Source organism: Hemiscyllium ocellatum, chromosome 14 (genome assembly GCF_020745735.1).
Source record: "Hemiscyllium ocellatum isolate sHemOce1 chromosome 14, sHemOce1.pat.X.cur, whole genome shotgun sequence".
NCBI classification, from domain to species: domain Eukaryota; kingdom Metazoa; phylum Chordata; class Chondrichthyes; order Orectolobiformes; family Hemiscylliidae; genus Hemiscyllium; species Hemiscyllium ocellatum.
Window position 1 is genome coordinate 36,615,529 of NC_083414.1, and position 18,137 is coordinate 36,633,665.

At 42.9% G+C, this 18,137-nt stretch overlaps 1 protein-coding gene across 3 annotated transcripts in view; it reads right to left on the reverse strand.

Moving 5' to 3' along the window:
- Window positions 1-18,137, reverse strand: part of LOC132822356 (protein FAM107B-like) — a 198,563-nt gene that overhangs the window by 18,813 nt on the left and 161,613 nt on the right. For all 3 annotated transcript variants that reach the window (XM_060835654.1, XM_060835656.1, XM_060835657.1), the window contains one exon: window positions 5,621-5,795. In XM_060835654.1, coding sequence (XP_060691637.1) covers window positions 5,621-5,795 — 175 coding nt within the window. The remainder of the gene's footprint in view (window positions 1-5,620; window positions 5,796-18,137) is intronic.

Below are 18,137 nucleotides of genomic sequence, written 5' to 3' on the forward strand. Positions count from 1 at the left end.
ATAATGGCCTAACCAATGTCCTACATGGCTGCAGCACGACCTCCCAACTGCTAAACTCAATATACTGATCAATAAAGGCAAGCAAACCCAACACCTGCTTTACTACCCTGTCTATTTGGAACTCCACTTTCAAGGAAATATGAACCTGCCCTTCGAAGTCTATTTGTTTGGCAACGCTCCCCAGGGCCTACTATTTAAGTGTACAAGTCCTGCCCTGATTTGCCCTACCAAGATGCAGCATCTCACAGTTATTTATATTAAAATACATCTGCAAGTCCTTGGCCCATCAGCTCACCTAAGCAAGGTCCTATTTTCCGCTGAGGTAACCTTCTTTGCTGTATACTACACCTCCAATTTACCTCTTGTATTCACCTCCAAATCATTTAGATATGACAAAAACCAGTGGACCCAGCACCAATCACTGCAGCACACCAGCAAGAACTGATCGCACATACCTCTTGCTCATTGATACTAGAATATTTACTTCTTGTTTTTATTGGTGGGAAAATTCTTCAGTTTCTTGCCAGGCATCAAGTCTCCAATTAGGATCAAAGCTGGAGATCATCTTAGAATCATGGACAGTTATGGAGAGGTTTCTTTTTTGAATTTTTAATTTTGTCCTGGATAAGTTCCTCATGTCTGCTAAATGTCTCCTGGTTTTGATTGGTCTATAAATTGGAATTGATCAGTGGAGTGGCTGGATGTTATCGGAAAACATGGATTCCCCAGGATCTTGAAATCCAATAGGTGAAAGCAATATAGCGTAGCATTTCTGCTTAACCAAAACACTAGCAGCATCAGACAATATAGGGCTGGGCTGTGTGGTCACTACATCTCATATTTTACAACCTGTTTGAATGTGAAGAATAGCCATAGGAAAAGCACTTGAATGTGCAACACAGTTTTTGTAATAATGATACACCATGCAGCAGTAAAATGCTTTCCTTCCACAAAAGGGGAAAGTCCCAATTTGCTTTACCTCTTTCCTGAGCTCTTATTTGTTGGCAAATTTCAGCCAAATCCCCAACCTCCTTGGCCATTCATTTCAATCTGGTTTGATTTCCTATCTCAGTCTTCATCTGTTAGAATCTAATCTGGGGAACAGAAAACTAAGAATATTCACATCTCCTGAAAACTTCACTTACTATTTGTGCAGAAAATTCGCTTGCATTAAAAAAAAATGCAATCATTGTTAGTTCTAAAAGGATTTTAGTTACAAGCATTTGACCCCATTGTGCCAGTTGCAATGAACTTGATTGACTATTTACTAGAGATAGCTCAGCTCAAATAACATTTCTTATTCAACACTTACTTACAGTCCCAGGTCTTATTTATACTAGACAAAAAATGTGCATTCTGAATCATTTCAATTGGGGAGATAGATTAGGGTTAGGCATAATCCCTGGACTATGGTCAATGCCTGAAGGTATGGGTTAAGATCCTACCACATCAGTGACGGAATCCAAATTCAATTAACTAATTAATCCATTCATTCAAAAAAAAGTCTGGATTTGAAAGCTATTCTCAGTAATGATACCACAAAACTATTATTAGTTGTCATAAAGAACAAAGATTTCTTTCATGGAGGTCTTTTATGGAAGGGTATCCGCTGTGCTTTGTTAGCCTTTTCTACATGTGATTACAGACCCACAGTGTAGTGGTTGACTCTCAAATGCCCTAGCAAATCACTTAGTTGTACTAAACTGCTACAAGAAAGTAACAAAACAATAAAACCAGACTGAATATATGTAGCACCCACAGGAAACATCAAGGGCATACCCACTATATTCACCTGATGACATGTTTTGTACTTGTATCTGGAGGTGTCTGCCAAAATTGAAAACAGCTGGATAACAGGCAAGTCAAGCAATAGCCTGATAAACTATGATTAGGTAAACATGATGCAATCGGCAACGTTCATTGCCGTGATCTTCTTGGAGGGTATTCTGTCCAACTGTCCAGAGGTTTCTGAGAGCTCTCAAAGTGCACCCTGCATTCCACAAAGTCTCATGGCACCAGGCTAAACATGGGTAAGGAAATCTCCTGCTGATTACAATCTTCCTCCTCCGCCTACTCCCCTCTCCTCACCACCTCAGCTGATTAATCAATACTCCATTGTATTGAATACCAGTTGGAAAAAACACTGAGGGTGGTAAGAGCACAGTGTACACACTGCATGGGGATTTCAATGTCCATCACCAAGAGTAGTTTGGGTGCACATTAATGACCCAGGTCTTAAGAGGACAAGCTGCTAGACTGGGTATGTGGCAAGTGGTGAAGGGGGCAACAAGAGTGTAACCTACTAAGCTTTATTCTTATCGATCTGTATGTCACAGAGTGATCACCATGAAGTCCTTGTGGAAACTCATCTTTTCATTGACTACTGTCTTATATGACATTGCCACCATGTCAAATGAGATGAATAACAAACCTAGCAGTTTAAGACTGGACCCCTACGAGGTGCTGTGAACCATTGGATGGTATTCAACCATAATGTAACTGTATGACCTGGAGTATACCCTAGTCTACCATTATCATCAAAATACAAGATAAACCCTGCCTCAATGAGAAATGTAAGAGGGAGCAGCACCATACATACCTAAAACTGAAGTATTGGTTAAGTAACAAATTAGGACTATTTGTATGCTAAACACCATAAGCAGCAAGAGACAAATATATCTAAACAATTTCACAACCAGTGAGCCTGACCTAACCTCTAAAGACTTGACATATCCAGCTGTGAATGGTGATGGAGCTGGAGGAGAAAGCTCTACAAATGTCCTCACCCACAACAATGGGGGAGCCCACCGCATCAGTGCAAAAGACAAAGCTGAAGTATTTACAATAATCTTCAGACAGAAGTACCGATTGGATGATTCATCTTGGCCTCAAGGTCTAGAGTATCTCAGGTGGTGGAATACTATCCATCACCTGGTTAAGTCCAGCTCCACCAACACTCAAAGCTTGACACCTTTTGGGATTAGGAGAAAGTGAGGACTGCAGATGCTGGAGTACCAGAGTTGAAAAATGTGGTGCTAGAAAAACACAGCAGGTCATTCTTCAGGAATGGCTTATGCCCGAAACGTCGATTCTCCTGCTCCTCAGATGCTGCCTGGCCTGCTGTGCTTTTCCAGCACATTTTTCAAACCTTTTGGTTTGCTTGATTGATACCCCATTCCCAAAATCCAACACCAATGCACAGTGGCAGCACCCAATTAGATACAAGATGCACTGCAATCACGAGGCCTTTTAAGCAGCACCTTCCAAACCTGCAATCTCTACCATCTAAAAGGATAAGTGCAGCAGATGCATGGGAATATCACCACCTGCAAGCTATACTCCAAACCTTATACCAGCCTGACTTGGAACTATATTGTCATTCCTGCAAAGTTGCTGGATCAAAAATCTGGGAGATCCTTTCCCCTCTGGATGAACCAAAAGGACATCTACGGCAGCAAGTGAAGATAACAATTCATTATCACCTTGACGGCAAGTGGGGTGGTCATATCCTATCAAAAGAATCTTTTTAGAAGGTATGTGTATACGGCACAATAAATCAGAAAATCAGGTAAGGCAAAAATAAATATTTTAAATAATCCCAATTTTTCCTTGTGGCATTACATAAAATACAATTCATTACATAACTTGCTATTCTTTTATATTAAGGTAATCAAAACATTCTGTTCCTTTGTTTTTAATACTTTAATTCCAAATCACATAAGTAAATGAAAGAAATCAAAGGTCACAGGTTGAGCACTGACTAACATCATTCCCTCATTTTACATCTTCACTTTCCAAATTGAAGAGCACAAACTCCACATATTCTGTCTGGTAAAATTTACACTGAACAGTTTGCTATAGAATTATACAGATTGCTGGGCACATCTCCAACTTTGATTAGAGTCAGAGTCATAGAGATGTAAAGCACAGAAACAGACCCTTAGGTCCAACTTGTCCATGCCGACCAGATATCCTAACGCAATCTAGTCCCACTTGCGAGCAGCAGGCCCATATCCCTCCAAACCATTCCTATTCATATACCCATCCAGAGTTGTACCAGCCTCTACCACTTCCACTGGCAACTCATTCCATACATGTACCATCCTCTGCATGAAAACGTTGCCCCTTCAGTCTCTTTTATATCTTTCCCCTCTCACCTTAAACCTATGTCCTCTGGTTCCGGACCCCACCCACACCCCAGGGAAGAGACTTTGTCTATTCAATCAACCATACCCCTCATGATTTTGTAAACCTCTATAAGATCATGACATTCCAGGGAAAACTGCCAGACTATTCAATCTCTCCCTATAGCTCAAATCCTCCAACCCTCTGTAACATCTTTGTAAACCTTTTCTGAACCCTTTCAAGTTTCACAACATCTTTCCGATAGGAAGGAGACCAGAATTGCATGCAATATTCCAACAGTGGCTGAACCAATGTCCTGTACAGCCACAACTTGACCTCCCAACTCCTATACTCAATATTCTAACCAATAAAGGAAAGCACACCAAACAACTCCTTCACTATCCTATCTACCTGCAACTCCACTTTCAAGGAGCTATGAACCTGCACTCCAAGGTCTCTGTTTAGCAACACTCCCTAGGACCTTACCATTATGTGTATAAGTCCTGCTAAGATTTGCTTTCCAAAATGCAGCACTTCACATTTATCTAAATTAAATTCTATCTGCCTCTTCTCAGCCCAACGGCCCATCTGATCAAGATCCTGTTGTAATCTGAGGTAACCTTCTTTGTTGTCCACTACACCTCCAATTTTGGTGTCATCTGTAAATTTACTAACTATACCTCTTAGGCTCACATCCAAATCATTTACGTAAATGACAAAAAGTGGTGGACCCAGGCACCGATCCTTGTGGCATTCCACTGGTCACAGGCCTCCAGTCTGAAAAGTAATCTCCAACACTACCCACTGTCTTCTACCTTTGAGCCAGTTCTTTATTCAAGTGGCTAGTTCTCCCTGTATTCCATGAGATCTAACCTTGCTAAGTAGTCTCCCGGGGGAACATTGTCGAATGCCTTACTGAAGTCCATCTTGATCACGTCCACCACTCTGCCCTCATCGATCCTTTTTGTTCCTTCTTCAAAAAACTCAATCAAGTTTGTGAGCCATGATTTCCCATGCACAAAGCCATGTCGACTATCCCTTATCAGTCCTTGCCTTTCCAAATACATGTACATCCTGTTTCTCAGAATTCCCTCCAACAACTTGCCCACCACCGACATTAGGCTCACCGGCCTTTAGTTCCCAGACTTGTCCTTACTACCTTTCTTAAACAGTGGCACATTAGCCAACCTCCAGTCTTCCGGCACCTCACCTGTGATTATCGATGATACAAATACCTCAATAAGAGACCCAGCAATCACTTCCATACCTTTGCACAGAGTTTTAGGGTACACCTGATCAGGTCCTGGGGATTTATCCACTTTTACGCATTTCTTTGTTTGTCTGATTTAAAAAAAAGGGAGTACTATTGGTTCCAAATAATAGCTTCCTATCGCCTGTTAGATCCCTAAATCTACTGTAAGATTCACCATCTCAATATAATTTAGTAAAGCAGTGCAGAACCAAATTAAGGTGATACTCTTCATAGTTTCCTCACCGTTTCTGGTTCATGAGGAGTTCTCGATGCAGTTCTTGGTGACTCCTAGAGGCTTTGACTGGATTGAGAAGCTTCTTGGGCCTGATGAGCTCGGGATTATCATCAAAGTAATCAGGTTCAGCCATGAGGCTTCTGATCTCCGAGGGATTGCTGTGCCTTTCAGAGTACATGGAGGCTAGAGAGAAAATAATTAGGTTAATATTGTCAACAAAAATAAACTGTCAACCCAATTTAGAGAAGGGATGGATGCCTGTAAATCATCGTTAGCACAGCATTGATTTTCCCTGAACAATTGTTTGCAGGAGATAATGCCTTGTTCAATAACTGTTGCAAGGCACCAAATAATTGAAGCTCACATCCAGAAGTGCTAGTTCATTTTTAATGTTCCTACTTTTATTGTGTTCTTCAGATTTTTTGCCAGTACTGCCAGATAAGATTTAGTGCATTCTTTCATATATTAGCTTACCATATTGATACAAACTGCAAACTACCATAACACATCAGATAATGAACACAGTCATTTGTCTCAGAGTGAAGCTGGAAGCCAGGAACTCCCAAGTACATTTTAGTGGCTGTTCAAGAACATTGCTTTTGAATAGCAATTACAGAGTGACCACAAGGAACAGAATACTGCAACTGCTTATTGAGACATAAAGTCATAGAGATGTACAGCACGGAAACAGACTCTTCGGTCCAACTTGTCCAAGCTGATCAGATATCCTAACCTAATCTAGTCCCATTTGCCAGCGCATGGCCGATTTCCCTCCAAACCCTTCTTATTCAAATATCCATCCAACTGCTTTTTAAATGCTGTAATTGTACCAGCCCTCCACCACATCCTCTGGCAGGTCATTCCATACACACACCACTCTCCTTGTGGAAATGTTGCCCCTTAGGTCCCTTTTATAGCTTTCCCCTCGCACCCTGAACCAATGTCCTTTACTTCTGAACTCCCCCACCCCAGGGAAAAGAGTTTGTCTATTTATCCTATCCATGCCCCTCATGATTTTATAAACCTCTATAAAGGTCAGCCTCAGTCACTCCAGGGAAAACAGCCCCAGTCTATTCAGCCTCTTCCTATAGGTCAAATCCTCTAAACCCTGGCAACATTCTTGTAAACCTTTACAGAACCCTTTCAAGTTTTATAACTTGAAGGAAAGGAAGGAGACCAAAACTGCATGCCATATTCCAAAGGTGGCCTAACCAATGTCCTGTACAGCCACAACATGACCTCCTAACTCCTATACTCAATGCTCTCAATTAAACTCATTGTAATCCCATTGTACTCTGAGGTAACATTCTTCACTGTCCACTACACCTCCAATCTTGTTGTCATCTGCAAACTTACCAACTATACCTCCTACATTCACATCCAAATCATTTATTTAAATGATGAAAAGCAGTGGACCCAGCACCGATCCTTGTGGCACACCACTCTTCACAGCTTCAACATGATCCACACTTCCTCTGGATAGAGATTTTAATAAAAAAGACATTAACCCAATGAAATCATCTGATTTTGCACAAGGCCCGAAACTGGATGTGACCGACAAGACAATATCTTTCTGGTGTTAAAAAGCTTTGCCACACTGAAGGTGTACCAGAGATCTGCAATAATGGAATACCTGCACTGGTGGAGGACTATTTGTATTTTCTGGTGTGTTTACCTCTACCTTCCAAAGGCATTCTTCAAATGTGAAACACATTCTTATATTAGACAATATGAGAGCTCACATACAATAGGGAGTAACTTAGAAGCTGAACATAATGGAAATGATCATTGGGTGATAGTGTATAACAGGGAGTTGAATCAATATTGCCCACTTTAAATCAGCAGCCAAAGTCAAAATGACCCTCAGTGTGTGCCAGACAGGATGGAGTGATGTGATTTAATTTGTCTCCAGCAATTATTGTACTTTGTGCAGCAATGTTTACATGACCATTTGTAATGAAGTACAACATGTGGGCTCATCAGTCGAGGAGCCAAGAGCTCTTCTATTCCATCTGCTTTACTTTTCTCCTTATACTTTTTTAAAAAAAGTATTTCTAATCTTTTAGTAACTTTGGTGGAAGGGATTTTCTCCCGGTCCAGGCGTGGTTCCCGGTGTGGCGGTCTTGTCTAGAAAAGGCCTGGAGTGGCATTCTTGTCCCATCATAGAGGTAGTCTTTGGAGGCTTTGGATATTCCAGCAGCCCAGTGTGAAGGTCGAGTCCCAGCGTGGAGATCTCAGCTTGACATGGAGGTACTTGCTTTAGAGGTGGATTTTGGGTCTTCAAATGGCCCAGTGAGGAGGTCTCATCTCTGCTTGGCATTGAGATCTCAGCCCAGCTCCACATGACGGGTTTGGCTCGGATTTCCAGCATACCCGAGCCCAGGAGCTGTTAACTGAACTGCAATATACCCTCAGATTATGCTATGGTGTTGTGATGATATGATGAGTATGTATCTCAAAAGAGTACAGTAACATGCAAACTGTGTGATATAATAGAACAGGAGGTGCACACGCAAATTTAAAATAAAACTACTGCACATTATCCCCAAGCTCGTGCCTGCTTTCATCAGCAAGCTTGAAGTTGGGCAGGTCTTTGTCATGTCCATGGCTAAGATGATGTGCACAAAGCAAGGAATGCTTCAGGTCACACCTCTGCCTTTTAAAATATGATCCCTCTGTATGGGGCTCCTTGTCACGCCTGAAATCAGATCAAGGTAGAAATTTGTTGGAATTTCCCAAGGGACAGGGTGGAGGGAAAAAAAAAGAGGCCTAGAAATCTAAATTGCATTTGCTGTAAACAATAATTATTCACAATTTCTAAATATAAACAAAATTAGTATGGCTTCCATAATTCTCATACGCCTTTCAAAATTAACTCTGCAACTCTTTACTGGCATTTTGAGAATGGCAAATGAATCTATCAGATTAATGCTCAGATAAAATTCCTCGAGTTTTTGTAGAAAACTAAATTCCTTTGTGCTTTTTCACTCTATGACAGATTAGCTATCCAACTGGTTCTCTCATATCTTGAAAACTGAATTTCTGTTATTGTAAGAGGGGACAGTGTTTATAAATTGATTAAGATTTGGCGTATTGCATTGTAGGAAATTCTTCACTCCATGCAAACTCAGATTACTACATCTGGAGAATTATGGATAAATGGGTCTTGGAGACAAGTGTGTTAATTGCAATTGAAAAGCTCAAGAGTAATGCTGATTGAGGCCTTTAAATAAATTTGCACTAAGCTAAACTACAGATCAATGGTAAATTTAATAGTGCTGTGAAATGCATAATTCTTGAAGGCTTGAATTTGTTAGAAATTGGGAAAAAGGTGTGGGACAAAGTAAGATGATTAGTTGATCAATTTTCTGCATTCCTAAGCAATAAATATGCAAGAATTAAAATAAATGCACCTGCATACCTACCATAAGTTGAAAGCAAACTACCTTGAGATAGAATCATTTGTGTAAAGGTGCAGAGGAGCAGAGAGACATAGGAATGTGTGCATAAGTTATTAAATGTGGCAGATCAGCAGTGAGAGCAACTAATACAGCATACAGTATTCTAGGCTTCATAAATAGGAGCATAGATTTCAGGAGAAGGGAGGTTGTACTGAATCTATGTGCATTATTGGTTAGACTTCAGCTGGAGTATTTTATATAGTTCTGGGCACTGCAACTTAGGAAGGATGTGAATGCATTGGAGAAAGTGCATAAAATGTTTACAAAAATGATTCCAAGGATGAAAAATTTCATTCCACTATGAGAATATATCAGAGACGTTGGAGAAGAGAAAACAGAGGAAGTGTTGAGAGGAGATCTGATGGGAGTTTTCAAAATCATGAGGCATCTGGACAAATTAGATAGGGAGAAACCGTTCCTGCTCATAAAATTGATTGGGGACCAGAAATCATAGATTGAAAGTGTTTTGTAAAAGAAGCAAATGTGAGAAGAGAAACAAGACTATTGCACAGCAAGTAAGGAAGGTCCGGAAGGCAGAGTCTGGAAGATGGAGAAGGTGGGTTTGCCTGAAACATTTAAGAGGGCAGCAAAGGATTATTTTAAATATGTAGTATTATTGGGAAAAGGTAGAAGATTGTCACAAAGCCAAAATGCTCAGAGCACTAACACAGAAATTATGGGCCAAATGGTCTTATTCTTAACCATATCATTTCTACGATGTTATATAGTAAATGTGACAAAAAAAACATGGACAAAAGTACAACTGACAACATTTATCACTTACAGAAGTCATTTAAATTTGACAAGGCAAACTGACAGAAATGTGAACACCTTTACTTGCCTGATGGACTTGTCAACAATGTCCTCAAGGCTCTGCAGCAAAAGGAGATTTTGGATCCTATGTTTCTCCAAGCAGATTGACAAAGACATTTGGAAGAAAGTTTCATTTCCAAATCTTCCAAACAAGCATTGAGACACTGCTTGGCTCAAAGTGACTGTGGAGGTGGGAGTGGGGGAAAATAGACTGCTGTCTCCCTCCTCATGGAGTGTGTCTTTATGAGGAAGGTCTGGAGAGAAATGCCGTGGTTTTTGTAAAGGTTCTTCCCAAGAACTCTGTGACACAGGATTCTGTTGTCCATGGGATCCACCTGGCCCATACACATTAACCATGCCGAAAGAACCATCAGCTCAGTGAAAGACACTCTTTAGGCTGCCTGAAACTTGCTGATCTTCCAGTACAAGAGCTAATTTTAACCGACCATTTCAGACTGGCTCAATCTAGGTGCCTTGAAGGAACTAGTCATAGAGATGTACAGCATGGAAACACACCCTTCGGTCCAACCTGTCCACGCCGATCAGACATCCCAACCCAATCTAGTCCCACCTGCCAGTACCCGGTCCATATCCTTCCAAACCCTCCTTATTCATACATTCATCCAAATGCCTCTTAAATGTTGCAAACATACCAGCCTCCACCACATCCTCTGGCAGCTCATTCCATACATGTACCACCCTCTGTGTGAAAAGGTTGCCCCTTAGGTCTCTTTTACATCTTTCCCCTCTCACCCTACACCTATGCCCTCTAGTTCTGGACTCCCCCACCCCAGGGATAAGACCTTGTCTATTTAGCCTATCCATGCCCCTCATAATTTTGTAAACCTCCATAAGGTCACCCCGCAGCCTCCAACGCTCCAGGGAAAACAGCCCCAGCCTGTTCAGCCTCTCTCTATAGCTCAAATCCTCCAACCCTGGCAACATCTTTCTAAATCTTTCCTAAACCCTTTCAAGTTTCACAACATCTTTCCGATAGGAAGGAAACCAGAATTGCACGCAATATTCCAACAGTGGCTGAACCAATGTCCTGTACAGCCACAACATGACCTTCCAACTCCTGTACTCAATACTCTGACCAATAAAGGAAAGCATACCAAATGCCTTCTTCACTATCCTATCTACCTGCGACTCCACTTTCAAGGAGCATGAACCTGCACTCCAAGGTCTCTCCAGGACCTTACCATTAAGTGTATAAGTCATGCTAAGACTTGCTTTCTCAAAATGCAGCACCTCGCATTTATCTGAATTAAACTCCATCTGCCACTTCTCAGCCCATTGGCCCATCTGGTCCAGATCCTGTTGTAATCTGAGGTAAACCTCTTCGCTGTTCACTACACCTCCAATTTTGATGTCATCTGCAAACTTACTACCTGTACCTTTTATGCTCACATCCAAATCATTTATGTATATGACAAAAAGTAGAGGACCCAGTACCGATCCTTGTGGCACTTCACTGGTCACAGGCCTCCAGTCTGAAAAACAACCCTCCACCACCACCCTCTGTCTTTTACCTTTGAGCCAGTTCTGTATCGAAATGGCTAGTTCTCCCTTTATTCCATGAGATCTAACCTTGCTAATCAGTCTCCTATGGGGAACCTTGTCAAACGCCTTACTGAAGTCCATATAGATCACATCTACTGCTCTGCCCTCATCAATCTTCTTTGTTACTTCCTCAAAAAACTCAATCAAGTTTGCGAGACATGGTTTCCCACGCACAAAGCCATGTTGACTATCCCAAATCAGTCCTTGCCTTTCCAAATACATGTACATCCTGTCCCTCAGGATTCCCTCCAACAACTTGCCCACCACCGAGGTCAGGCTCACTGGTCTATAGTTCCCTGGCTTGTCTTTTCTGCCGTTCTTAAACAGTGGCACCATGTTTGCCAACCTCTAGTCTTCCGGCACCTCACCTGTTACTATCGATGATACAAATATCTCAGCAAGAGGCCCAGCAATCACTTCTCTAACTTCCCGCAGAGTTCTCGGGTACACCTGATCAGGTCCTGGGGATTTATCCACCGTTAACCATTCCAAGACATCCAGCACTTCCTCCTCTGTAATCTGGACATTTTGCAAGATGTCACCATCTATTTCCCTACAGTCTATATCTTCCATATCCTTTTCCACAGTAAATATTGATGCAAAATATTAATTTAGTATCTCCCCCATTTTCTGTGGTTCCACACAAAGGCCGCCTTGCTGATCTTTGAGGGGCCCTATTCTCTCCCTAGTTACCCTTTTGTCCTTAATACATTTGTAAAAACCCTTTGGATTTTCCTTAATTGTATTTGCCAAGCTATCTCATGTCCCCTTTTTGCCCTCTTGATTTCCCTCTTAAGTATACTCCAACTTTCTTTATACTCTTCTAAGGATTCTCTCGATCTATCCTGTCTATACCTGACAAATGCTTCCTTCTTTTTCTTAACCAAACCCTCAATTTCTTTAGTCATCCAGCATTCCCTCTAGCTACCAGCCTCGCTGGAGAAAGTTTACTGTCCAAGTCTTTGCAGGCATGGTAAACTGCAGGGCTGAAAACTGACAAATATCTTGGGTTGTGTGCCTTACAAAAAAAAACTTACATTGTGACAATTAAGAATATTGAAATTTTATTGAGGCATCTCAGAGAAACCTGACGTTTAGAGAAATGTTCGTGTCTATTACATTTTCTGCAATTTCCACTTGAAATGTTTTGCTCTCAGGCTATACACCTGAGAATATATATTAGTATTATGATAATTTCTATCAAAATTATGATGTATTTCTATCAAAATGCCAGAATGGGTACAAGTTAAATTTCAGAATCTATAAGAAAATTCAGTGGAAACCTTTTATTGTAATGTATTTTTACAAGTCAGAATCATACAGCACAGAAGAGACTTTTTGGCTCTTCTAGTATGCACCAACCTATCTACACTAATCCCACATTCCAGCAATATGCCTAGGACAAGACTGTTATGTCGTTTCAAGTACTCATCCACCTACCTTTTAAAGATTGAGATTTCTTGTCACTGCTACTCTCTCAGGCAGTGCCATCCAAATTCTCACCAGCCTGTGTGGAAAAGAAACTCTTCCTCAAACCTCTTGCCTTTCATGATAAAAGTATGCCCCTAGTTATTGCCCTTCAGCCAGGGAACAGCTGCTTTCTATCTACACTGTCCATGCTCCTCAATCTTGTACACCTCAGTCATGTCCTTGGGCTTTCTCTGCTTCAAAGAAAACAAACCAAACCTATGCAGCATTCCCTCCAACCCAGGCAACATCCTAGTGAACCTCCTCTGCAGCCCCTTCAGTACAGTTACATCCTTCCTGTCCTGTGGTGCCCAGAACTCCACACAATCCTACAGCTGTGGCTGAACCAAAGTTTTGTAAATCTCTAACAATAAACACCCTTCTCTTATAACCTATTCCACAACTGAGGTGCACTTAGCCTACACCAACAGCCAATTGGGTGAACATATCACAGCAAAGAATTTTGTTTTCAATTTGAGGGGTCCCGTATATTTGTAATGTCTATAGTGTAACAGTTCATTTCTAGCTTGTCATGTTTGCATGTCATTTTAACAGAGACAGGGAACGGCAGGGGCAAACAGAAATACAAAAAGCCCTGGCAACCAGTGAATAAATTATGCTGGCCTACACTGACATGGAGACAGACAGCACAACCCTATATAAGAGGTCAAGTTGTCAGCCAGCTTGTACATGCCAAATTCATGCCAACATCCCTTAGCCTCCAGAATAATTAATTACTCAATGTTGTCCTATCAAGAACTTGGGTTTTCTATTCCATTACTTAAAAGGGCAATGATGAATGAGAAAAAAAGTGTTTTAAAGTACTTGTACTTATTACCCAGATTATGGGACAGAGAAGCAAAGCGTAGCCTTACCAATGAAACACTTAACGGCATAGCACCCAACATCACCATTTACACTTGTACAAGGCGCTAACACTTATGCTGATACCTTTGAATTCATGGAGATAGAAGTGCAGGAAGAAGTACTATTTCCCAGCATGGTCATGAAAGGGAGGTAGAAGTGGTTGCAGAAGCTAGTTATCAGCGTAGAGCCGAGCAGTCAGCACACTACTCGAACCTCCTTACACCCTTCAGGCTCACCTTCCTGCATCACAAATAAAGTTGAACACAACATGGAGCAGTCCTTTACTTCAGGCATCGGGTAAGGGTAATTGATGTAAATATATTAACCAAGAAAAATGATAAGTAGCCTGGTCAACAGAAATATCTTTGAAAAAAGCCAACAACTCAACAGTCTGAAAGTGGATCTTTGACATACAAAAGCAAAGAATTAGAGGGGAAGTTGCAGCTGGTCACATGCTTACCTTAATGCAAGCTGCAGGGCAGTCAACATTCTTTCATTTTTATGACACAACACACAAGAAATCTAAGTCACCGAGACAGATTGGACATTTCTATAATACACAAAGTCTCTCTTGGTTTCTGGTTTGAAGTTGTCAGCTCTATTTTGTTCAAGTTTGTAACAGACCAGTTGGACCTTGGGCTGGAGAAACATTTATATTATGAGAGAATAGGCTATGGTAACACAAATGACAATTAAGCAAAGGCCTCACCTTCGTCCCCCTACGCTCCCGGATTAACGAGTTCAACACGCAGCGAGACATCGAACAATTCTTCTGCCATTTTCACCTCCGCGCCTACTTCTTCAGCCAGGATTCTCGCCCACCCTCTGACGACCTCTTCTCTTGCCTCCAATACAGCCCATCCACCTGGGCACCCTGTGCTGGCCACTTACCCGCCCTCGATGTAGTCATAGCCAACTGGCGCCGCAACATTAACCCCTCAACCTGTCCACCCCTCTTACCCACTCCAACCTCTCACCCTCGCAACGTACAGCCCTCCACTCCCTCCGCTCCAACCCCAACCTCACTATCAAACTGGCAGATAAGGGAAGCGCGGTAGTAGTTTGGCGCACTGACCTTTACGCCGCTGAGGCTAAACACCAGCTCTGGACACCTCCTCCTACTGCCCCCTTGACCATGACCCCGCCTCCCACCACCAAACCATCATCACCTCAGGGGATCTCCCATCCACCGCCTCCAACCTCATCATCCCACAACCCCGCACCACCCATTTCTACCTCCTGCCCAAAATCCACAAACCTGACTGCCCCGGCTGACCCAGCCTGCACCTGCTCCACCGAACTCATCTCTGCATACCTCGACACAGTCCTGTCCCCCTTAGTCCAAGAACTCCCACCTACGTTTTGGACACCACCAACACCCTCCACCTCCTCCATGATTTTCGCTTCCCCGGCCCCCAATGCCTTATCTTCACCATGGACATCCAGTCCCAATACACCTCCATCCCCCATCATGAAGGCCTCAAAGCCTTCCGCATCTTCCTTTCCCGCCGACCCTACCAGTACCCTTCTACTGACACCCTCCTTCGACTGACTGAACTGGTCCTCACTCTGAACAACTTCTCTTTCCAATCCTCCCACTTCCTCCAAACCAAAGGAGGTAGCCATGGGCACTCGCATGGGCCCCAGCTATGCCTGCCTCTTCGTCGGATATGTGGAACAGTCCATTTTCCACAGCTACACTGGCACCACCCCCCACCTTTTCCTCCACTACATCGATGACTGTATCGGCGCTGCCTCGTGCTCCCACGAGGAGGTTGAACAGTTCATCCACTTTACTAACACCTTCCACCCTGACCTCAAATTTACCTAGACAGTCTCAGAATCCTCCCTCCCCTTCCTAGACCTCTCCATTTCTACCTCGGGCGACCGACTCAACATGGACATTCACTATAAACCGACCGACTCCCACAGCTACCTAGATAACACCGCCTCCCACCCTGCCCCCTGTAAAACCACCATCCCATATTCCCAACTCCTTCACCTCTGCTGCATCTGCTCCCAGGAGGACCAATTCCAATACCGAATAACACAGATGGCCTCCTTCTTCAAAGATCGCAATTTCCTCTCAGACATGGTTGACGATGCTCCCCACCGCATTTCCTCCACTTCCCGCTCCTCCGCCCTTGAACCCCGCCCCTCCAATTGCCACCAGGACAGAACCCCACTGGTCCTCACCTACCACCCCACCAACCTCCAGATACATCGCATCATCCTTCGTCATTTCCGCCACCTCCAAACAGACCCCACCACCATGGATATATTTCCCTCCCCTCCCCTATCAGCGTTCCGGAAAGCGACTCCCTCGTCAGGTCCACACCCCCAACCAACCCAACCTCCACTCCCGGCACCTTCCCCTACAACCGCAAGAAATGCAAAACTTGCGCCCACACCTCCCCCCCTTACTTCCCTCCAAGGCCCCATGGGATCCTTCCATATCCACCACAAATTCACCTGCACCTCCACACACATCATTTACTGTATCCGCTGCACCCGATGTGACCTCCTCTACATTGGGGAGACAGGCCGCTTACTTGCGGAACGTTTCAGAGAACACCTCTGGGACACCCGCACCAACCAACCCAACTGCCCTGTGCCTGAACACTTTAACTCCCCCTCCCACTCCACCAAGGACATGCAGGTCCTTGGCCTCCTCCATCGCCAGACCATGGCAACACGACGCCTAGAGGAAAAGTGCCTCATCTTCCACCTAGGAACCCTCCAACCACAAGGGATGAATGCAGATTTCTCCAGCTTCCTCATTTCCCCTCCCTCCACCTTATCTCAGTCCCAACCCTCAGACTCAGCACCACCTTCTTGACCTGCAATCTTCTTCCCAACCTCTCCGCCCCCACCCCCTCTCCGGCCCATCACCCTCACCTTAACCTCCTTCCACCTGTTGCATTCTCAACGCCCCTCCCCCAAGTCCCTCCTCCCTACCTTTTATCTTAGCCTGCTTGGCACACCCTCCTCATTCCTGAAGGGCTTATGCCCGAAACGTTGATTCTCCTGTTCCTTGGATGCTGCCTGACCTGCTGCGCTTTTCCAGCAACACATTTTTCAGCTCCTCCTTTATCAAGCCAAAAGTCCCAGTATAAAATTATTTGTTTCCAAAGTTCTTTCAGTGAATGGGTATCAGTCACAATATAAAACCTTTAGCTCTGCTCTCAGAATATGCTTTCCTTTTACACTTTGAACATGATTTTTGATCTTCTGGCAATGTAGACAGCTGAACAGAGACAGAGACGGACGGGGTGGGTGCTGGGAGGAAAGAGAGAGAGAGAGAGAGAGAGACAGACAGACAGACAGAGAGACACAAAGGAAAAATATTGTAAATATAATTGTTCTATTTGTGATGAATGGAATACTTTCTCTAGATGATCATTCTTGGAACTTTGTGATATATACGACCGCACCTAGTTTGTTTTACTGAGTAAGCGCTGTTTGAGGTAACTCACTGCCCACAATGCTCTTTTGTCTTTGCAGTATGCAGTGAAGAATAGTAGAGGGCAGATCACCATATTTTTAGAGGAGGATTTAGAAGGTTTATCTTCTGATAGCAATAAGTACAACTTCATTTGTTTGGACATAATTATGAGGACCTTAGGGAATTGGTACTGCTTAGATCTGCTCTGAAAGCTAGCGTAAAACTCCCTGTCTCAGTCTGTGGAAGGAGACAATGTAACATGAACATTAATCCCCTCAGAACCGTTACCTTATACAACAATGGGTGGAACTTAAATGTAATCTCTAACGTAATTTTTACCAAAAATATACTTTATTCATAAAACCTCTAAAAACATTATGAACTGTTTCCACTTGAAAATTACAGAATTTACAAGAAAATTCAATGTGTCTTCGAACATTGTGTTCCACTCTTGGGTGTCTGAATTGTAACAGCCTCATTACTTACAACATACGTTACATACTAGAAGGTATGCAACCTGAAGGCAACACATTTCAAACTGAATTTTAATTTTTTGAGAAAACAGAGAAATAAACATTTTTATGAATCTTGTTTCAATCTTCAGGTGTCTCAAGACAACTTCAAAAGCTCTTGATGTTCACTATTGCATTCTTTGGAAGACAAACAGCCTTACAGGGCTATATACAGGATTTGAAAAAGTGTCATTGGTGTACTTTAACTGAAAGGCCTGGACAGCAACCTTTCCCCATGACACCTACGTGGTAGTTACCCTAAGCACATGCTCTAATCTGACGCTCAGCACGTAGTCCTGGGCTTTAGAATATGCTGGTCTAGAGCAATGAATTGACAACAACTCCTTGCATTAGTAGACTAGCAAATTTTGGGCAGACCAAAAAGGAATGCCTTCTA